Source organism: Dendropsophus ebraccatus, chromosome 3 (assembly GCF_027789765.1).
Source record: "Dendropsophus ebraccatus isolate aDenEbr1 chromosome 3, aDenEbr1.pat, whole genome shotgun sequence".
In the NCBI taxonomy this organism is placed as follows: domain Eukaryota; kingdom Metazoa; phylum Chordata; class Amphibia; order Anura; family Hylidae; genus Dendropsophus; species Dendropsophus ebraccatus.
Genome location: NC_091456.1, coordinates 36,931,205 through 36,950,099, shown reverse-complemented (window position 1 = coordinate 36,950,099; position 18,895 = coordinate 36,931,205). Strand labels below are relative to the sequence as shown.

Genomic DNA, 18,895 nt, shown 5'->3' with positions numbered 1-18,895 from the left:
CACAGATTCAGTGCAGATTTTTTCTGCATCGTGTGGCTGAGATTTTAAAATTCTCATTACTTAGCTGATTAAGTAAATGTCATGAATTCTCCACATGGAAATTCGTCAGAAAATAAATTGCAGCTTATCCACTATTTATGACTCTACCCTATGGGCTCAGATCTAATATGAAATACTACTCCATGCTGCTTTTACAAAAAAAAGAATATTAGCACAGTGTTCAGTAACACCCATCCCCCACCATGTGGGATTGATGCTAATTCTGCCATTTGCATTGCTGATAGAAAAGGCAAACAGTTGTACAACCTCTATGCTTCCCCTTGAAAAATATTGTACAATATTTATGATGTTATTAGCTAGCCTTAACATGTAGTATATGCATCATGCTCACTACTTTTATAGGACCACGTGCCCTTGGACCCAGCCTGGAGAATGTAAAGTGAGCAGCAATGCATATAGTATTGTATAGAAAATGGAGTGCTGCAGAAAGGATACACACCCTGCAGGGATACTGGATATGGGACATTTCTTTATATTGCCAAGCAGCCCTTGCATTTTGCTAGTGGAGCACAATATTGATTGAAAGATTTACAGAACCATGATTAAGGACCAGATGGTGCGAAACGCGTCGGTATTATTATTGTTTTAAGAGTTGGACAGAATCAAGCGTTTTCTGTAGTTAAAGACCCCAGGGTTCAGGGGCCCATCTCTGTACTCGTTAAATGGCATCCAGCCAAGGAGACTTCTAGTTGAATTTGAGAGTGCTGACTGTAACGCTTGGACTTGCATGCATCATTGCTGAGTTGTATGTCAGCATTGGGAGCAGTACAAATGTTAGCTCTATCACCAAACTAGGTGAATGCAGTGAGTGGTGATGCATACAGTACATTAAATGTATTACCATAGATACCATACCCCCTATCGCTCTCCTGCTCATTTGACATAAACAGAAGAAGGCAGCAGGAAGAACGTGTCAAAGTCGCTTGGAGCTCAGAACTTCATGCTTAAGGGGCGTCGTTTAATGGCAAATATCGGCCATTATTTTAAAACAATGACTGTCATTTATAAAATAACATTCATTGTTATAAAGTAATGGCTGTTATTTGTTGTTAAAGAGACTCTGTCAGTAGGTTTTTCCTGTCCTATCTAAGGGTAGCATAAAGTAGTGACAGAGAAGCTGATCAGAATGATGGTTGTTGCTATTGGTTACACCCTTCGTAAAAACCTGTACTTATTGTACTTGAGTGGTGATGAAGGTAGTGATAAAGTTTCGCCACTAGATGTCGCTGTTTTAGATGTTTCAGACTACTAAAACAAGAAGGTAGTGGGGAAGCATTGAGCAACTATAGACAGAAGAATAGAATGTGTAAAACGCAAATAAAAGAAGCAAAAATAGCAACAGAAAGAAGGATAGCCACAGAAAGTAAAACGAATCCCAAAATGTTCTTCACCTATATAAATAACAAAAGACTTAAAACCGAAAATGTTGGTCCCCTCAAAAATAATCTGGGTGTAATGGTGGAGGGGGAAGAGGAAAAGGCCAATCTACTAAATACATTCTTCTCTACTGTATTCACAGAGGAGAATCCCATAACAGACGATATGACTAGGGATAATATAAATCCTCCCATAAATCTCACCTGCCTAACACAACAAGAAGTGGGGAGACGCTTTAAAAACATTAAAATCCATAAGTCACCGGGCCCAGAAGGTATCCATCCTAGAGTTTTGCAAGAATTAAATACTGTGTTGGACAGACCGTTATTCCTATTATTTAAAGATTCTATTACGACAGGGATTGTTCCACAGGACTGGCGCATAGCTAATGTGGTACCAATATTCAAGAAAGGGTCAAGGAGTGATCCTGGAAACTACAGGCCCGTAAGTCTAACATCTATAGTAGGTAAAGTATTTGAGGGGTTTGTAAGAGATGCTATACTGGAGTATCTTAATGAAAATAATCTTATGACGCAGCACCAGCATGGATTTATGAGGGATCGATCCTGTCAGACTAATCTGATCGGCTTTTATGAAGAGGTTAGTTATAGACTGGACCTGGGGGAGGCTGTGGATGTTGTGTATCTGGACTTTTCAAAGGCATTTGATACTGCCGCATGAAAGGTTGGTCTACAAAATGAGGATACTGGGACTCGGGGAAAACGTATGCAAATGAGTAAGTAACTGGTTGTGTGATAGAAAACAGAGGGTGGTCATTGATGGAACATATTCAGATTGGGTTTTAGTTACTAGTGGGGTACCACAGGGGTCAGTGTTGGGTCCACTTCTTTTTAATATTTTTATTAATGAACTTGTAGAGGGGCTACAGAGTAGAATCTCCATTTTTGCAGATCATATTAAACTTGGTAAAGTAATCAGTACAGAGGAGGATAATATCATATTACAGAGGGATTTGGAGAAGCTAGAGGCTTGGGCGGAGAAATGGCAAATGAAGTTTAATGTGGATAAATGTAAGGTTATGCATTTGGGCCATAGAAAAAATAAGTACAGTTATGTGCTAAATAGTAAAACACTGGGTAAAACTACTTCCGAAAAGGACCTGGGGGTATTGGTGGACAGTAAACTCAACTTTAGTGATCAGTGCCAGGCAGCAGCTGCCAAGGCTAATAAAATAATGGGATGCATCAAAAGAGGTATAGATGCAAAAGATGAGAACATAGTTTTGCCTCTTTATAAATCACTAGTCAGACCACATATGGAATATTGTGTACAGTTTTGGGCACCGGTATATAAGAAGGACATAGGTGAACTGGAGCGGGTGCAGAGGAGGGCAACAAAGGTCATTAAGCGAATGGGTGGGTTACAGTACCAAGACAGGTTATCAAGCTTGGGGTTATTTACGCTAGAAAAAAGACGTCTTAGGGGCGATCTGATCACAATGTACAAATATATGAATGGAAAGTACAGAGATCTTTGTAGTGGTCTTTTTACTCCTAGGTCTGTAACCATGACAAGGGGGCATCCTCTACGTCTAGAGGAAAGAAGATTTCATCATCAGCATCGACGCGGGTTCTTTACTGTACGAGCGGTAAGACTGTGGAACTCTCTGCCACATGAGGTTGCCATGGCCGATTCATTAAATAAGTTCAAGGGAGGCCTGGATGCTTTTCTTGACCAATATAATATCACAAGTTATGGGCATTAGATTTCCGGTGATACGTTGATCCAGGGATTGTTCGGGTTGCCAAATATCCTCCCTGTGGTGGGGTGATTGTCGTCTGCCTCATAGGGGTTTTTGCCTTCCCTAGATCAACACAGTAGGATTTCCCTGGGTTGAACCTGATGGACTCTTGTCTTCTTTCAACCTTATTTACTATGTTACTATGTATGTACTCAGATGCTGCACGGCTGAAGTATGTAAAGGGTTATTGTTTATTTGTGTGTCACATGGATCTGTAAACCTATGGGAATCTTTTCTTCTTCTGTCCTATCACCTCTCTCTTTGCTTCTTCTGTTGCACTCTTGACCCACTCACAGCGCCCTTTAGATACGCTAAGGAAGGAAGTCACATGGTTGGAGGAGGCGCGTGAGTCTTTCGTGTTGGACATTGTAGAGGTAGGATGCAAGCTAGACAGCTCTCTACAGTGGTCCTCTCTGGGCCCAGGCCCTCTGCCAGGTCCCCCTACTGTCAAGCAAGTTCAGTCTTAGTCAGGTCCCCATATTGGTAGGAAGCAAGACAAGACACAGCTAACAGTTTCTCCTCCTTTCACTATACACAACACTTTGCAGTGTTAAACTCGTACAGGAGAGGACAATTCAGAGACAACCTCAACCCACGCCGTGGACTAGGAGAGTCACAGAGCAGGACAGTATCCACAGACAGCAGTAAGATAGGAACTGATCCGGATAGAGCAAAGTTGCTAAGAGCCTAGGAACTCTATCTCACAGCGCGGTTGTCAGCAGGGAACCCTCAGCATTCCACTCATCCCAGGTAACAAGGTCTGGGGTCTTGTGTCACCCTCATAGGACGGTTCAGCCGACACTGGTGGGCATTAGGTGGTGTGGAGACCCAAAGGTCAATACATGGGAACAAGTATTCTCTTCTTCTTCTAATTATTCTTCTACCTAATCCTCCAACATCCCGGCAGTGCACAGTACTACTTGGGTTGGGACTCTCATGACATTCTCCTCTCTGCTACTCTGATTCTTTGTATCTCTCAACACGCTACATAGTCAATATGACTGTACTCCTCGCTGTATTCCTATCACAGATCTGGTTGTTGTATTATCAAGTGTCTTATCAAGTGCTTTATCAAGGGAACTATCAAGTGTATCACACCCTGTCAAAGCAAAGCTGTATAACTTGCTGCACACAAGTACTTTTCAAGTAAAACCAAGCTTGTTTATGATAAAGAGACATTTCCCCTTTCTGTGGATGGCAGTTCCAATAGCCCGGGAGGGTCACTACATCACTCCGATCAACCGTAATCACACAACCCAAGTGACCCATAGCAGCCCGGCAAGACACTGTCCACAGGGGTACAAGGTACAACCGGCCTGATGGCAGGCGTGCCATCACATCTGTGTGCCTAAGCGGCACTGTCGTCACGACATAACATCTTAAGGCCTGGCTGTATCTTGGCCAACCACCACCGAAGTGACACTTCACCACCTAGCAAGTGACCGGCCGCTCCTCCAATATAACTCCCCGGGGGCACACCCATGAATCACTTACATTGTTCTGTGCAGCTGATTCAGAGATCTCCTCCTGAATAACATGGACAATAAGTAGCCCTCTCCATTATGTGCATCAGCCCAGTTGTCCTGGATATTCATGAGAAGCAGAAAACTCTGCCTGCCAGCTGCTGATTGGCAATTACCTATCTATGCTGTGTATAGGCAGCCAACTGTCAATCATCAGCTGGAGGGCGGGGGGAGGGGGTGTGGCAAGAATTATATTCTCCTGCATATCAGAAGAACGACTGAACAGAATGATGTAATGTAAATACACCAATCTGTTCAACATTTCTCTCACTAGTTTATGCTGCCCTATCATTTAAGGCAGCCTAACCCTAGTAACAGAATCCCTTTAAATAATGGCTGTCTAAAAAACACCTGTCATTTTGATGGTGTGTGAACATAGCCTGAATATAGTCATATTCTGCCTAATAGTCAGTAACTACCAATATATTGTGCATAGAAGTATATACCGTATACTTTAACAGAAATGTCAACAGTATTGAGTCTTATTCGTGGATCCCTCAGTCTTCCCCTTAGAATTGGTAAATTGAATATTCTTAACCAGAATAAAATCACCTCCTGACTTGTGACCCTAGAAGTAGTTTCCATCAGTTGCTCATAAGGTGGTTATAAATAGCTGTGCGTATCCTTTACGTGTCTAGGAGCCAGTGTTCAGCCCTTAATCTCTCCTAATCCTTGTTTATCAATGGGGTGAGCAGGTGGTGTCTTTGTCAGGAAGCTGGCTTTACGCATTATGTGATGTCAGGTTAAGGGGGGGCTTGTTGACTCCCCACAGGTATATAGCCAGCTGACCACCTGCATATACATCTACACTTTCAGAACAGCATGAAGATCACTGTGCACTTGGGGTAAGTGTAGTCACAGAGAAGCATCAAGTCATTGTATTCTGCAGAGGTGTAATAGTTGGTTAGTGCTATGGCAGGGGTAAGGAACCTTGGCTTTCCAGCTGTTGCAAAACTACAACTCCCATCATACCTGGACTGCCAAAGCTAAAGCTTTGGCCGCCCAGGCATGATGGGAGTTGTAGTTTTGCAACAGCTATAGAGGGACAAGGTTCCCTACCCTTGTGCTACAGCACTAGAAGACCAATAGAAGGCCAAGTATCAGCCGATCAGCAGAGATTAATAGATTGCTAGAAATTACCACAAAGTTTCTTGTGAAATAACAAGCATGGATATATCTATATATCTATGTAGGGTGGAGTGGGAGCCTTGGTCTCGTTCTTGGAATTTGGAGCCCCCTTCTGCCATGTAAGGAGACTCCAGTATTAGAGATGGCACATGGTTGGTGGAGCCTTATTATAGATTTTGCATGATGGGGGGGGGGGGGGGGGGGGGGGTTCAAGATGTAAATGAGGTCTCCAAGTTGTCTTCATTGTAAATTGGAATGCATTATAGAGCTTGGGACCCTATTACTCACTGCTTCCTGGTGACATCTCATCACACAGGAAATGCCTGCCTGGTCAGTCACTGTCACAGTGGGATTTTTATGAGTGTTGAGAGGTCACCAGGAAACAGCGTGCAGCAAGGGCATGGAAATCATTGGAATAGCAGCTGGGGTTATCGGGCTGGCGAGTTTCCTTTAAACCACGCCAACCCCTTTAAATGATTTTACTGGACAATTCCAGTTGTCCCCTTCTCTCATGTTTTCTAATGTTGCCGTGCTCGTCACCTTATGCAGTTTCTCCTCTTTAGCAGATGGGGTCGATTTCAGCTCAGGGTCCTTTTCTATTTTCTCCATAAAAACTATAGGGACTGACTGCATGGCATACATGGTACTCAGCTATATGTGTATTCCTGTATCTACTAGGGCTAAGAGGTAAGCACAACTCAAGCACGCTTGAGTCTGATCGTCTGGCAGCCCTAGGGAGTCTGGGAAAATATGGACCCAGCCATAGGCTATGGGCGGTATCCATGTTTTCCAGGATTTCCTAGGGTTGCATCCAACTTCTTCAGCCACCGTTATTCAAACGCCAAATGATCGGACTCCAGCATGCTCCAGTTGCGCTGATGTGTACTAGGGATTTAAATGTTAACACTGACATTTTGTATTTATTGTATTATGGTACTTATTTGTTTATTATATAATTCTAGGAATTATATTACGTATATATCATATTAATAGCTCTGTAGTCACAGAACACTGTGTAGACTTTTTCATGCATGTTTCAACCTAATTTGTATCTTCCTGCAGTGTACCAGCTCTCCCTGTAAAGAACCTTAATGGAACAGGCCCTGTGCATCCAGCTTTGGCAGGTATGTAATAAGAAATCATACTACCTTGATTATAGAAGCATAGACACATAGAAGATTCTCAACAGAAAAAGACCACTTGGTCCATCTAGTCTGCCCTTTTAGATTTTAAATTAGGCAGCGCGCAGTGAAAGAACGCATACAGAGCACAGGAGAACACCAGGAACGTGGACAGGTAAAATATAGTCTGTCCATAAGATGGCCAACATGGAGGAGCATGTGACCCGCCCCCAGTGTCCACCATAGGCATATACAGGCTCAGGGGTGGACACTGGGGGCGTGGCATGGTCACATGCTCCTCCATGCTTGGCCATCTTATGGATAGACTTACCACAGAGCAGGGCAGCCCAGCCTGGAGGAGGGGAGTCTGATTTTAGTTCTATGAGGCACACAGGGAGCTGCTGTCAGTATATACATTGAGTACAGTTACTAATATTGTACACTGAACAATTTTACTATAAAGTGGCCAACCCCTTTAAATAATGAGCGTTTATTGACAACTCTTATTATGGGATGCGCTCACTAGCTTGACTCTAGAGAGGCTTGGTGTGTTAAGTCTTTGGTGCTATTATATAGCTGAGCCATCTTTGTCTACTGCTAATGTACTTTACATTTTTTTGTAATCACTTCGAAAGTGACAGCTCTAGTAATTGATGCCTCCATCCAAACCCTTTAACAGATTTCATTTAGTTCTGTCTTATACTGTTAAAGGGAACCAGTCAGCCCCCTTATGCTGCAGTATAACGCAGTGACTAACACTCAGCATGCTGTCATGTATATGTGAATTTGCTGTAGTTTTGGAAGAAGTCCGACCCCCTACCACCCACTGACCTGTGACAGCTTCCTCCCTATTATTCTGCATAGAAAGCTAGCTGTCCATCATCTCATGAATACTACAGAAGTCTGCCCCAAGGCACTGGCAGCACCCTGCAAACTATTCAAATGTAATGGAATTTACTTTATTTCAGTGAAACCTGATTGGAAGAACTTTTAGCTGTTTTGCAAATATATCATCGTTTCATCTTCTTTGATATATTCCATATATAATTCCAATGAGATGGAACTGTACTGTTGACAAGAAGAACATGTTATATATTTGAGCCTCGTGGTTACACTTTGATTTTCTCTAAGGTTATAGTTATACAGCTTCTGTTTTTCTGTCAGGGATGACCGGCATTCTGATGTGTGCAGCTGGACTGCCTGTGTGTTTAACCAGAGCCCCCAAACCTATTCTGCACCCACCGCCTGTCAACAAAGAGGACATCAAACCTGTAAGCGGCATCAGTGGCATCTGTCGGAAGACCAAAAAGAAACACCTGAAGAAAAGTAGGTGGCAAAAATGTGGCTGGCTGGAAATTTTGAAGTGGGGAGTTTGAAGTAAACTGTACATTCCACTTACAGAATTGCTGCATCGTTTTGTAAGGTTAAGGTTGTTATGTATGCAAGCCACGTGTGATCTGGAAACTGACAGCACAGGTGTATGCATATCTCTGCTGTCAGTTTCCATGGCTGCACAAACAAGGATTGTTCGCGTGGCCCGGACACTTAATTGTTGCGTCATTTAAAGGCACTGCAAACGAGTGCCATTCTCGCTAATCAGTGCTTGTTTGCAGCTGCGGGTGGCCAAGAAATCGGTAGGTGTAAAAGGACCCTAACTGTCATGCTCAGCTGCAGTGTGGATGCAGACAAGCCTTTGTGCTGCCTCCTATACTCTATATACACACCAAAAACAACATCCTGCAATTCTACCTCACGGTAGCAAACCTTTAGAAGTTCCCAGCCCAGCACTGAGCAGTGCAACATGTAAGTCCTGCATTTTCTGTGGCCACAAAGTCTTCAAACTGTTTCCTTTTCTTGCTCACTCATCTCCCTCAGAGTACAGTAGAAAGCCTCCTAATTAACCTATTGCAGAGTATCTTATATTGAATTCTGCAGATGTTTAAATGACATTTACACTTAAAGTTGGATTAGGGTTCAGTTAGTATGATGGTAATTCTAAGCACAGTAGAGAACTGAATGTTATATGTATACTTTATTTACAAATTATTTACAAATTTACATAGGTAAGAACCCAGAAGAAGTAGTGCGAAGATACATTCAGAAAGTAAAGTCACCACCAGATGAGGTTAGTAAATAAAATAAATTCCCACAATTTTTTGTGTATTTGGTATATTCCAGTCACTTGGGCAGTCAGACTACTGTTTGCTTAAATTGTATTTTTTTATATCATATAAGTATATATTATAGCCATCTTGATGTCTTATGCTGCGTTTACACGAAGCGATAATTGCCCCGATCGTACAATTAACGATGTCGGAGTAACAATTTTTTTTCATAACGATCAGTGTTTAGACGGTACGATATATCGTACGGAAAAATCGTTTTGCGATCGCCCGCCTGCTGCCCGGCCCCACAGTCAACCGCAGCTCCCTGCGCCGCCCCAATCGCCACCCCCCCCCCCCCCGCCGCAGCTCCGATCGCCACCCCCCCGCTGCCGCCGCTCCGATCGCTACCCCCCGCTGCTGCCGCTCCGTTCGCCACAACCCCCCGCCCCCCCCCCCCCTCCCAAAAGCACCGCTCCGATCGCCACCTCACCGCCGCCGCTCCGATCGCCTCCCCCACCCCTGCACCGATCGCCCCTGCTGCGAGCATACATTACCTGCTCCGCGTAGCAGGTCTTCGACCTCCCCGGCTCCACTCTTCAGTGCACTGATTGGCTGAAGAGGGGAGCCGGGAATTTCAAACGGCTCCTCTTCAGCCAATCAGTGCTCCTCTTATGCACTGATTGGCTGAAGAGGAGCCGTTTAAAATTCCCAGCTCCCTTCTTCAGCCAATCAATGCAAGGCAGCACTGATTGGCGGAAGAGGAGCCGTTTGAAATTCCCGGCTCCCCTCTTCAGCCAATCAATGCAAGGCAGCACTGATTGGCTGAAGAGGAGCCGTTTGAAATTCCCGGCTCCCCTCTTCAGCCAATCAATGCAAGGCAGCACTGATTGGCTAAAGAGGGGGGCCAATCAGTGCTGAAGAGGAGCGGCAGGGGGCTATCGTAGCGGCGGGGGGGGGGGGGGGGCGCGACCGGAGCGGCGGCGGCGGGGGGCGATCAGAGCAGCGGCGGGGGTGGCGATCGAACCGGCGCAGGGGCTACGGATGAGCGGGGGGCCGGGCGGCCGGACTATCGCGCGACAACTGTTTACATGGAACGATCCGCGAATTTTTTGCGAACGACGATTTGATAACATGTTGAAAGATCAAAATGAACGATTTCTCGTTCGTCGTTTGATCGTTCACTGCGTTTACACGTACGATTATCGTTCGAATTCGCACGATAATCGTTACGTGTAAACACAGCATTAGAGACATACAGTAAAAGACTGATATGAATTGACATGCCATGAGGGACTAGTTATAATATATATGTATAGTTACATGCACGCCTTGTGTCTCTATAGCACAACCGTCTTTTCTTTGGTCTTATTTAGGATTGCACCATTTGCATGGAGCGTCTGGTCACTGCATCAGGTTATGAGGGGGTCCTAAATCATAAAGGAATCCGGCCTGACCTAGTTGGAAAATTAGGGAAATGTAATCACATGTACCATGTCCTGTGTCTGGTAGCAATGTACAACAATGGTAATAAGGTAAGTCTCTCTTATATCATCTTAATCATTTACTAATGTTCCCAATAGCAGTAGTGTGCATTTAATGCAACTGTAACATAATAAAGGCTTCAAATCAGGACCAGTGTAACCAGTTTTAGGCAAGTTGGCAAACGGGGCAAATCTCAAGAAGTGGCTGAGGATTAGCATGTAGAAGGGCACAAAAGAGGAGGATGGAGGAGAACATGAAGGCTGAGGAGGAGGATGGAATAGGTCACTGTGACTGAGGAGGATGGAGGAGGGCATGAAGGCTGAGGAGGAGGATGGAGGAGGGCACGAAGGCTGAGGAGGAGGATGGAGGAAGGCACAAAGGCTGAGGAGGAGGATGGAGGAAGGCATGAAGGCTGTGGAACAGGATGGAGGAGGGCACTGAGGCTAAAGAGAAGGATGGAGGATGCAACTGAGACTGAAGAGGGCACTGAGGCCGAAGACAAGAGGAGGAGGATGGAGAAAGGAATGGAGGCTGAGGAGGATGGAGAAAGGCATGGAGGCTGAGGAGGAGGATGGAGAAGGGAATGGAGGCTGAGGAGGAGGATGGAGAAGGGAATGGAGGCTGAGGAGGAGAATGGAGAAGGGCATGGAGGCTAAGGAGGAGGATGGAGAAGGGAATGGAGGCTAAGGAGGAGGATGGAGAAGGGAATGGAGGCTGAGGAGGAGAATGGAGAAGGGCATGGAGGCTAAGGAGGAGGATGGAGAAGGGAATGGAGGCTAAGGAGGAGGATGGAGAAGGGAATGGAGGCTGAGGAGGAGGATGGAGAAGGGCATGGAGGCTAAGGAGGAGGACTTGGGGACCGAGGCAGAAAAGGAAGAAGGAAGACACATACACTTACCTAACAGTGATGCTGTCCACCCACAATCACTGTAGCCGCCATACTTCTCCCTCCTCACTGTAAAGTCCTACTGGTGCTGGCAGGCCATGCAGATATAAGATATATGCTGCAGACCCCATCTGTGACCCCCCCCCCCCCTTCCAATTTTTCTTTGTGTATAATGATAAATGCTTGTATGCTTTTGCAGGTCACTTCTTTAGTCTACATGCCCTGTAGACAAGCACATTTCAGATTGCTTTTTCTGCTGTTACAAATATATTTTAATACTTTTACCTACTAGGATGGCAGCTTGCAGTGTCCCACTTGTAAAGCAATTTATGGTGAGAAAACTGGCACTCAACCTCCAGGGAAGATGGAGTTTCATGTTATTCCTCACTCACTTCCAGGATATCCTGAGTATAAGACTATTCGCATAGTGTATGATATTCCAAGTGGAGTGCAGGTATTTACAGCAAGTAAATTGTGGGCTCTGTTATTTCAGTCTATTAATTTACTTTTTTTAAACCCTTGAAATATTGTTTTGGTCTCCAGGGGCCTGAGCATCCGAACCCAGGGAGGAAGTTCACAGCCCGAGGATTTCCACGTCACTGTTACTTGCCAGATAATGACAAAGGAAGGAAGGTAAAAAATGTAACATATGAATTGCTTCTTAATTCAGTCCAGGTTCTTAGACCAAGGAAAGGGTGAAATATGATTAAAGGGGTAATAGAGTATTTAAAGTGTACCTGCCACCCAAAAAACTTTTGACATGTCACAGAGCTCCTCTGCATTAAGGTGAGCAAGACCCCCCCCCCCCCCCATAGAAGTACATTGTGCAGCCATCTCAATCCCACAACACTGAAAAACAAATGTGCTAAGCGCACACTTATCCCTACTTCTCATGATTGTTCACCATCTGAACACTCAGATCCTGACTGATTTTTTGGAACAGTGTCCAATAAAAACAATCTATATATTGCTGGGCTCCCACTGTTCGTCTTTTTCTTCTTGCCTTTGAGACGTGATGTTGGAGCAGGATATGCCCGTTCAGCCAATCATGACCAGTGATTGGCTAAGTGGAATAGAATAATAAAATACCACTTTAGGGTGCGTTCACACCTACAGGATCTGCAGCAGATCTGCAGCAGATTTGATGCTGTGTTCAGTTATTTAAATGAAATCTGCTGCAGAAAATCAGCTGCGGATCCTGTAGGTGTGAACGCACCATTAAAGTGAAACTGTCAGCTCCCTGACCCTACCTAAGGTGTTGACAGTGTGCTGTAGCTGGCAGTCCCCTAGTGAGCATGGGGTCTTTTGGTAATTTTCTGTGCAGTGGATTATGCCCAATCTCGTCTCCTACTGTAATAAAGTGTTAAAGAGGAGTTGTTTGTGTCACACTCTGGCACACCTCACCACTCCTTCATCCTCCCTCTTCTTCATGAATAATCAATACTGCCCGGCCTCCTGCTCATCAGCTGTCAGCCAGTGTCTCTGATTGCAGATCAGTCCTCTGTAGGCAGTTTATGTCTGAAAGAAACACTCAGATATAGTTGAATCTCTGATTGGAGCTGTGGTCTAGGGGGAAGCCTCCTGTCTAGTGACCTGCCAGCAGTTCATTCTTTTGTTCAAATCCCCTAAAGCACAAAAAATAGAGGTCTTTATTTTTTTCCCTCATTGTTGTATCATTTTTAAGGCTCTGTTCATACACACAGTATTTTTGCTCAGTATTTGGTCAGTATTTTGAAACCAAAACAAGAAGTGGATTAAAAACACAGAAAGGCTATGTTCAAACACTGTTTAAGTTGAGTGAATGGCCGCCATTTAACAGCCGTTGTTTTAAAATAACGGTAATTATTTCCCATTAAGTGGCCGCCATCCACTCAATTTCAGTGTGTGAACCTAGCCTTTCTGTGGTTTTAATCCACTCCTGGTTTTGGTTTCAAAATATCGACCAAATACTGAGCAAAAATTCTGTGTGTGGACGTAGCCTTAAAAATGTTACAATAATAAATAAATAAAGACCTGTATTTCATGTCCTTTAGGGGAATCGAACCAGAGAATGATATACTGGCAGGTCTCTAGACAGGTGTTACCTCTAGACCACAGCTCCAAAACATTTGGGATCAGAGATTCAACTATATATGAGTGTTTCTTTCACATATAAACTGCCTACAGAGGACTGATCTGTAATCAGAGACACTGGCTGACAGCTGACGAGCAGGAGGCCGGGCAGCATTGATTATTCATGAAGAAGAGGGAGGAGGAAGGAGTGGGGAGGCGTGCCAGAGTGTGACACAAACAACTCCTCTTTAACACTTCATGGAGACATGAGATTGTACATAATCCGCTGCACGGAAAATTACCAAAAGGCACCATGCTCACTAGGGGACTGTCAGCACCTTAAGAATGGACTGAGAGCTGACAGATTCCCTTTAAGCATCATTTGTATCTTCAATGGAAAGTAATCATATTTTAACGACTTTCTGCAGACGGGGAAATCTAGATGCTCCTTGTTTGTTATCCCCTATCTGGATAAATATAGGGGATAGGGGGGGTCTCGGCAATTACTAGTGAATCCAGGAAGTTACAAGCTGACTGGGATTAAATAACATATAGGTAGGTCACATAGATTTTGGACATCCAATACCCTAACTGTTACTGGGCAGATACTCTAATCTAGCTTCAGTAACCAGGTCACGTCGGTCAAAGATTTACCCAATCACCTATATTTGCTGGCTTGGCAAGACTAGGCGGGGCAGGAAGTATTTAGCCGTTTGCTGGGAAATATCCTACTAAAACCTGGCTACTATTAAGAGAAGAGATCCAGTGGCTTAAAATCTCTAATAGTCTTACTTGTCCAGGATCCCTCCATCTTAAGAAAACCGGCATATTTTAACTGCTACAGTTCATCTAGATAGAAGACTGCAGTAGAATAATCTTGATATACCATCATAGATTCACCAGCCTGGTTCTATATGTTCTAGGTCTTACGACTGTTGGTGGCAGCATGGGATCGACGCTTGATATTTGCTATTGGTACCTCAAGCACCACAGGGGAATCCAACACAGTGGTCTGGAATGAGATTCATCACAAGACTGAGTTTGGGTCCAACCTTACAGGGCATGGATACCCTGACCCTAACTACTTAGACAATGTTCTAGCTGAACTTACTTTGCAGGGAGTGACTGAAGAGAAAGCATTGGCCTATTAAGCAACGTTCTGGACCCTTTCATAAATATGGAGCCAACAACATCAGTGTCAGAACATTGACATCTCTGTTTTTCTAGCTCCTGTCTCCTCTTTTTCTGGGGGATTTAATCCAGCAAATACTGGGAAACCCATCAATGCTGCCTTGTTAAAGTTTAGGAGCAGAGAATCAGAGATACCCAACATTGTATGTGGCGCATGGAATCATTCTTCACAGCATCCCAGGCTCCGGAGGCAGCATCGGTTGCAGAGCATCCATTTACAAAGCATGTTGTTTTGGGGGGACAAAATGAGTGTTGTTCCAGCAGGTGGTGGCAATTCAGTGAATGTTGGGGAGACATAATGGACTTTTTGTATCAAACAATCTGGTCAATGGTGGCCCATTCTATCCCAGCCTTTGAAAAATACAACGCACTGGCCTCTGTATTACAGCAGGAAATTCTAAAGGGTCATTCGCTTTCCTCTTCTTATTTTAAAGAACAGACCAAGAGCCTCCTGTCTCCCATCACCTGTGTGATCAAAATAGATATTGTGTGAGGTCTGTGTGGTATACAGTATACAGTCAGAACTATCAGGATGTGTTCTCTCTTCAGCAATGCAGAACAATCAGGCTCTGAGTTGTGAGCAATAAGGCACATGGCAGAATAAAAATACCCACTATAGTATAAAACAATATGTAGAAACCCCCAAGTGTGGACGGTTATTCGTATTAATCAATACTGTGCTACACTGGATTGTAAGTAAATGTCAAGTAGCATTTATTGGAAAACAGACACTTTAGAAACCAATGCAGTTTGTCCGAAATTGTAAGATTTCAGGTCTTATAGCAGTTCACTGTCTTTGTTTCCTTCAACTTTAATATTCTGATTTATATATAGACTAGATATGAGTGCAAGTCATTGGCATTTAAATACCGGTGGCTGAAGAAGTTGGATGCAGCCCAAGGGAGTCTGGTAGAACATGGATACAGCCATAGGCTATGTGCACTCAACGTAAGTTCAGTATTCATCACGGCCGTTGTTGTCGATTTGCAACACAGCTGTGATTAATACTGAACTTACATTGTGCTGCAGCTAGAGGGAATCCCGGATGGAGTGTATACTAGAGGGAATCCCAGGCGGAGTAAAGCGGACATGTCAGTTTTATGCAGCCGCTATTCAATGAACCTGTCAGTGCACACAATGGAGCGTGCGGCTTCGGCCACATGCTCCATTGTTTGCAGCAGGGAATTTTGGTGCGCCCGCGGCCAGGTCACAGAGCGGCTGGTGTTTTACTAGCATGAACATGGCCCTAGGCTGTATCCATGTTTTCCCAGACTCCCTAGGACTGCATACAACTTCTTCAGGCACCAGTAATCAAATTCTAAACAATCAGACTAGAGTATGCATTCATCTCTAGTATACTATTCCATTATATGCACAGATTATATATAATACATTTATTTTTTTTATTAATTAGGGTTTTTTTTTCAATTTGTTGCCCAGAAAAGCGTAGCTAAGATTTATATAAGTATGGGAAGGAACAGAGGAACTTAGCACCAGGGCTTTATATTAGATGGAGCTCCCAAAGTATTTGTGCTCGTTTGTCAAAGGGGTTTTCCCACCAATACCATTTATCTTCAGGATGAGTGATAATTGATTGTTGGTGGAATGACTGGCAGGACCCCCCACCAATGATAATAAGAACAGCATTTCCTGATGCCACTGTGTGAGTGGAGTGCTAGTGGCCCTGAGTGACATGCACCATATCTGGTGATGTGTAACTGGCAGAGATAGCCAAGGACTGGCCTTGCCAGGGTTCAGCACACTGCCAGAAGATGCTGTCAAAAGTGGCTCTCTGTGTCTTGTCGCTTTCTGCCAATTGAAATGTCGATGCACGCTTGGCTGCGATGGGCATGCATGTTTATGAGGATGTCAGAGGAGACAGGGATATATGGCCAGCCTTCGATAATAAATGGAATAGTATGCACATCCTAGTTTAGGAGGATTATACAGGTTTTGCCTAGATTAGGGAAGGGGAACCTTTGGTTTGCCAGCTGTTGCAAAACTACAATTCCCAACATGCCTGGACAGCCAAAGCGAAGAAAAGTTGTATATAATGCAGTATTACCCTGATCCATTAAAATCTAAATTGGTATAACCCCAATATATTATCAGTCAATAAATTTATAGAAATTCTTTACACATTATATTTGTGTAAATGTATCATCAACTAATATGGCTTTCAAGCAGATTATGAGAAGTCAGGCAGGACATAACTTCTATGATTCAGGAGCGGCCTTCTTTCCATGCACATATTACGGGTTATACGGTAAAACTGTGGGTTAGAAGACTTGCTGGTATGTTTTTATAAGGCAAGGTATGCTAAGTAAGGGGCCTTTTACATAGCCCAACATGCGGACGTGTACAGCCACAAACGAGCGCTGATCAGCAAAATCGGTGCTTGCTTGCAGTGCTTTTATACTGCGAGACTCTTGGCCATGCGAACTATCGCTGCTAAACTGGATTGTGTGAATGGACCCTTAGGCTATGTTCACACAACATCTTTTTTTTTTTTTTTAGGCAAAATAGCAGCCATTGTTAAATAAATAACGATTGAGAACATTGACAACCGTCATTGTAAAATAACGGCCATTATTTTGCATAAAAATTTGCAAGGCTGAAGTTTAAATATCCTCAGAGCTATGATTGTTCTACATGCTACTAAACTATTAAATACATGTATAGTATTAAATGTATACCAGGCTAAAATGATTATAGAAGTACCCTAAGGACCCAATGACCCAGTGTTTTTTGATGATCGTTTGCACATAAGGTATATGGAACATACGGTTGGCAGAAGAGTTGTTACTATGTGGATACTCTGTGAATGTGTTATATTGAATGTCATTACTTAATATTATTGCAACATTTTCATGTGTTTGAGATCATCCAGAAGATGGCAGAATGGAGGCTGTTTTTTGGTCCATTTAACGCAAAAAGGAAAGCTTAAAAATTCTTATCTGCCAAAAAAAGACTGCAACATAGCCTTCTCTATGAATGCAGCACAACATGGCATGCATGGAGCAAACCTCACTCCCCGCACATCCTAGCCACGCTCGGCATGTCCTTGAAAATGTGAATAAACTCCCTGTTGAATTCAGCAATGCTGTATCTATCCCTGACAATGTGTTATTATTAGGTCGTGAACATATTCTGCTTACAGCTCTTAAGCAGGACTAAAGGTAAAAACTGAAAGAGATGGAGAATAAGCAGTTCTCAAGACAAGCAAGGGGCAAAGAAGTCATAATGCAAGTTTGGTCAACCTATAATATTATCAAGGCTTCAGATGCAAACATTGGGCCAGATTTACCAAAAGTGTCCAAATCTTAGACAGTGTAAACCTAGGGCCCTATTACATGTAACGATTATCTGTTGAATCAGGCCGATTCGGGCAGGTATCGTTCCATTTATTAATGACAACAATCAGCCAAGAAGCTGATCATTGCCTGATTATTGTCTTTCAACATTTTTCAAAATCATCGGCCACCGACCATGCATCACTCTTTGTAATAGTGATGCGTGGCCAATGGCTGATGACAGTGTAAAGAAAGTGATACAGATTATACTTGCCTGTCCAAGTTCCCCTGGTGTCCTGCAGCCTTTTCCCTGTGTTCCCGGCTCACCACAGCTGCCACTAAGGCCGCATTCACGCATTCTGTGTTCCACACGGAGCATGGACGTGGAATTCCTGTAATAGACTTCCCCCCCGTCCGGCAGCATCTGTGATAAGATGCTGGGAGCGGGGGAACTGTATGAATATGCGCCACGCTGTGATGACAACGCTGCGCGGATGCTTCAGTATGACGCGGTGCATATTAATACAGTTGCCCCGCTCTTAGCATGTTATCACAGATGCTGCCCGGGCAGGGACTCCATTACAGGCCACTTCTGTGTGGAACATGTGAATGCAGCCTAAAGCTTCTCAAGCAGTGTCTGAAGTGATAGGCTGCTCAGTCAATCGCTGTCGGAGATGGCCGATAATCACTTTGTGTCATAGGGCCTTTAGGAACAGGGAGAATATATGAACAAGTTGTTTGGATAGACTGGTGCTTAAAACTGAATGGATAAGATTAATCCTTTAAAAGCATAAAAGAAGAAATGGTAATGGATAAAAATTGTTTATCTGCTCAATGGAAATAGTTACTTACAAAATGAGAAACTGCTTACATGGAACTAATCTTTATAAAAGTGCACAAATAGAAATTGCTCAT

General features: G+C 43.8%; 1 protein-coding gene across 4 annotated transcripts in view; it reads left to right on the top strand.

Annotated features, from left to right (window-relative positions):
• The window catches only part of DTX1 (deltex E3 ubiquitin ligase 1), a 54,547-nt gene extending 36,790 nt beyond the window's left edge, over positions 1 to 17,757 (top strand). For all 4 annotated transcript variants that reach the window (XM_069961434.1, XM_069961433.1, XM_069961432.1 and 1 more), the window contains 7 exons: positions 6,913 to 6,974; positions 8,136 to 8,297; positions 9,035 to 9,096; positions 10,450 to 10,608; positions 11,737 to 11,898; positions 11,988 to 12,077; positions 14,420 to 17,757. In XM_069961434.1, coding sequence (XP_069817535.1) covers positions 6,913 to 6,974; positions 8,136 to 8,297; positions 9,035 to 9,096; positions 10,450 to 10,608; positions 11,737 to 11,898; positions 11,988 to 12,077; positions 14,420 to 14,647 — 925 coding nt within the window. In that variant the 3' untranslated portion in view covers positions 14,648 to 17,757. The remainder of the gene's footprint in view (positions 1 to 6,912; positions 6,975 to 8,135; positions 8,298 to 9,034; positions 9,097 to 10,449; positions 10,609 to 11,736; positions 11,899 to 11,987; positions 12,078 to 14,419) is intronic.
• The last annotated feature ends 1,138 nt before the right edge of the window (positions 17,758 to 18,895 follow it).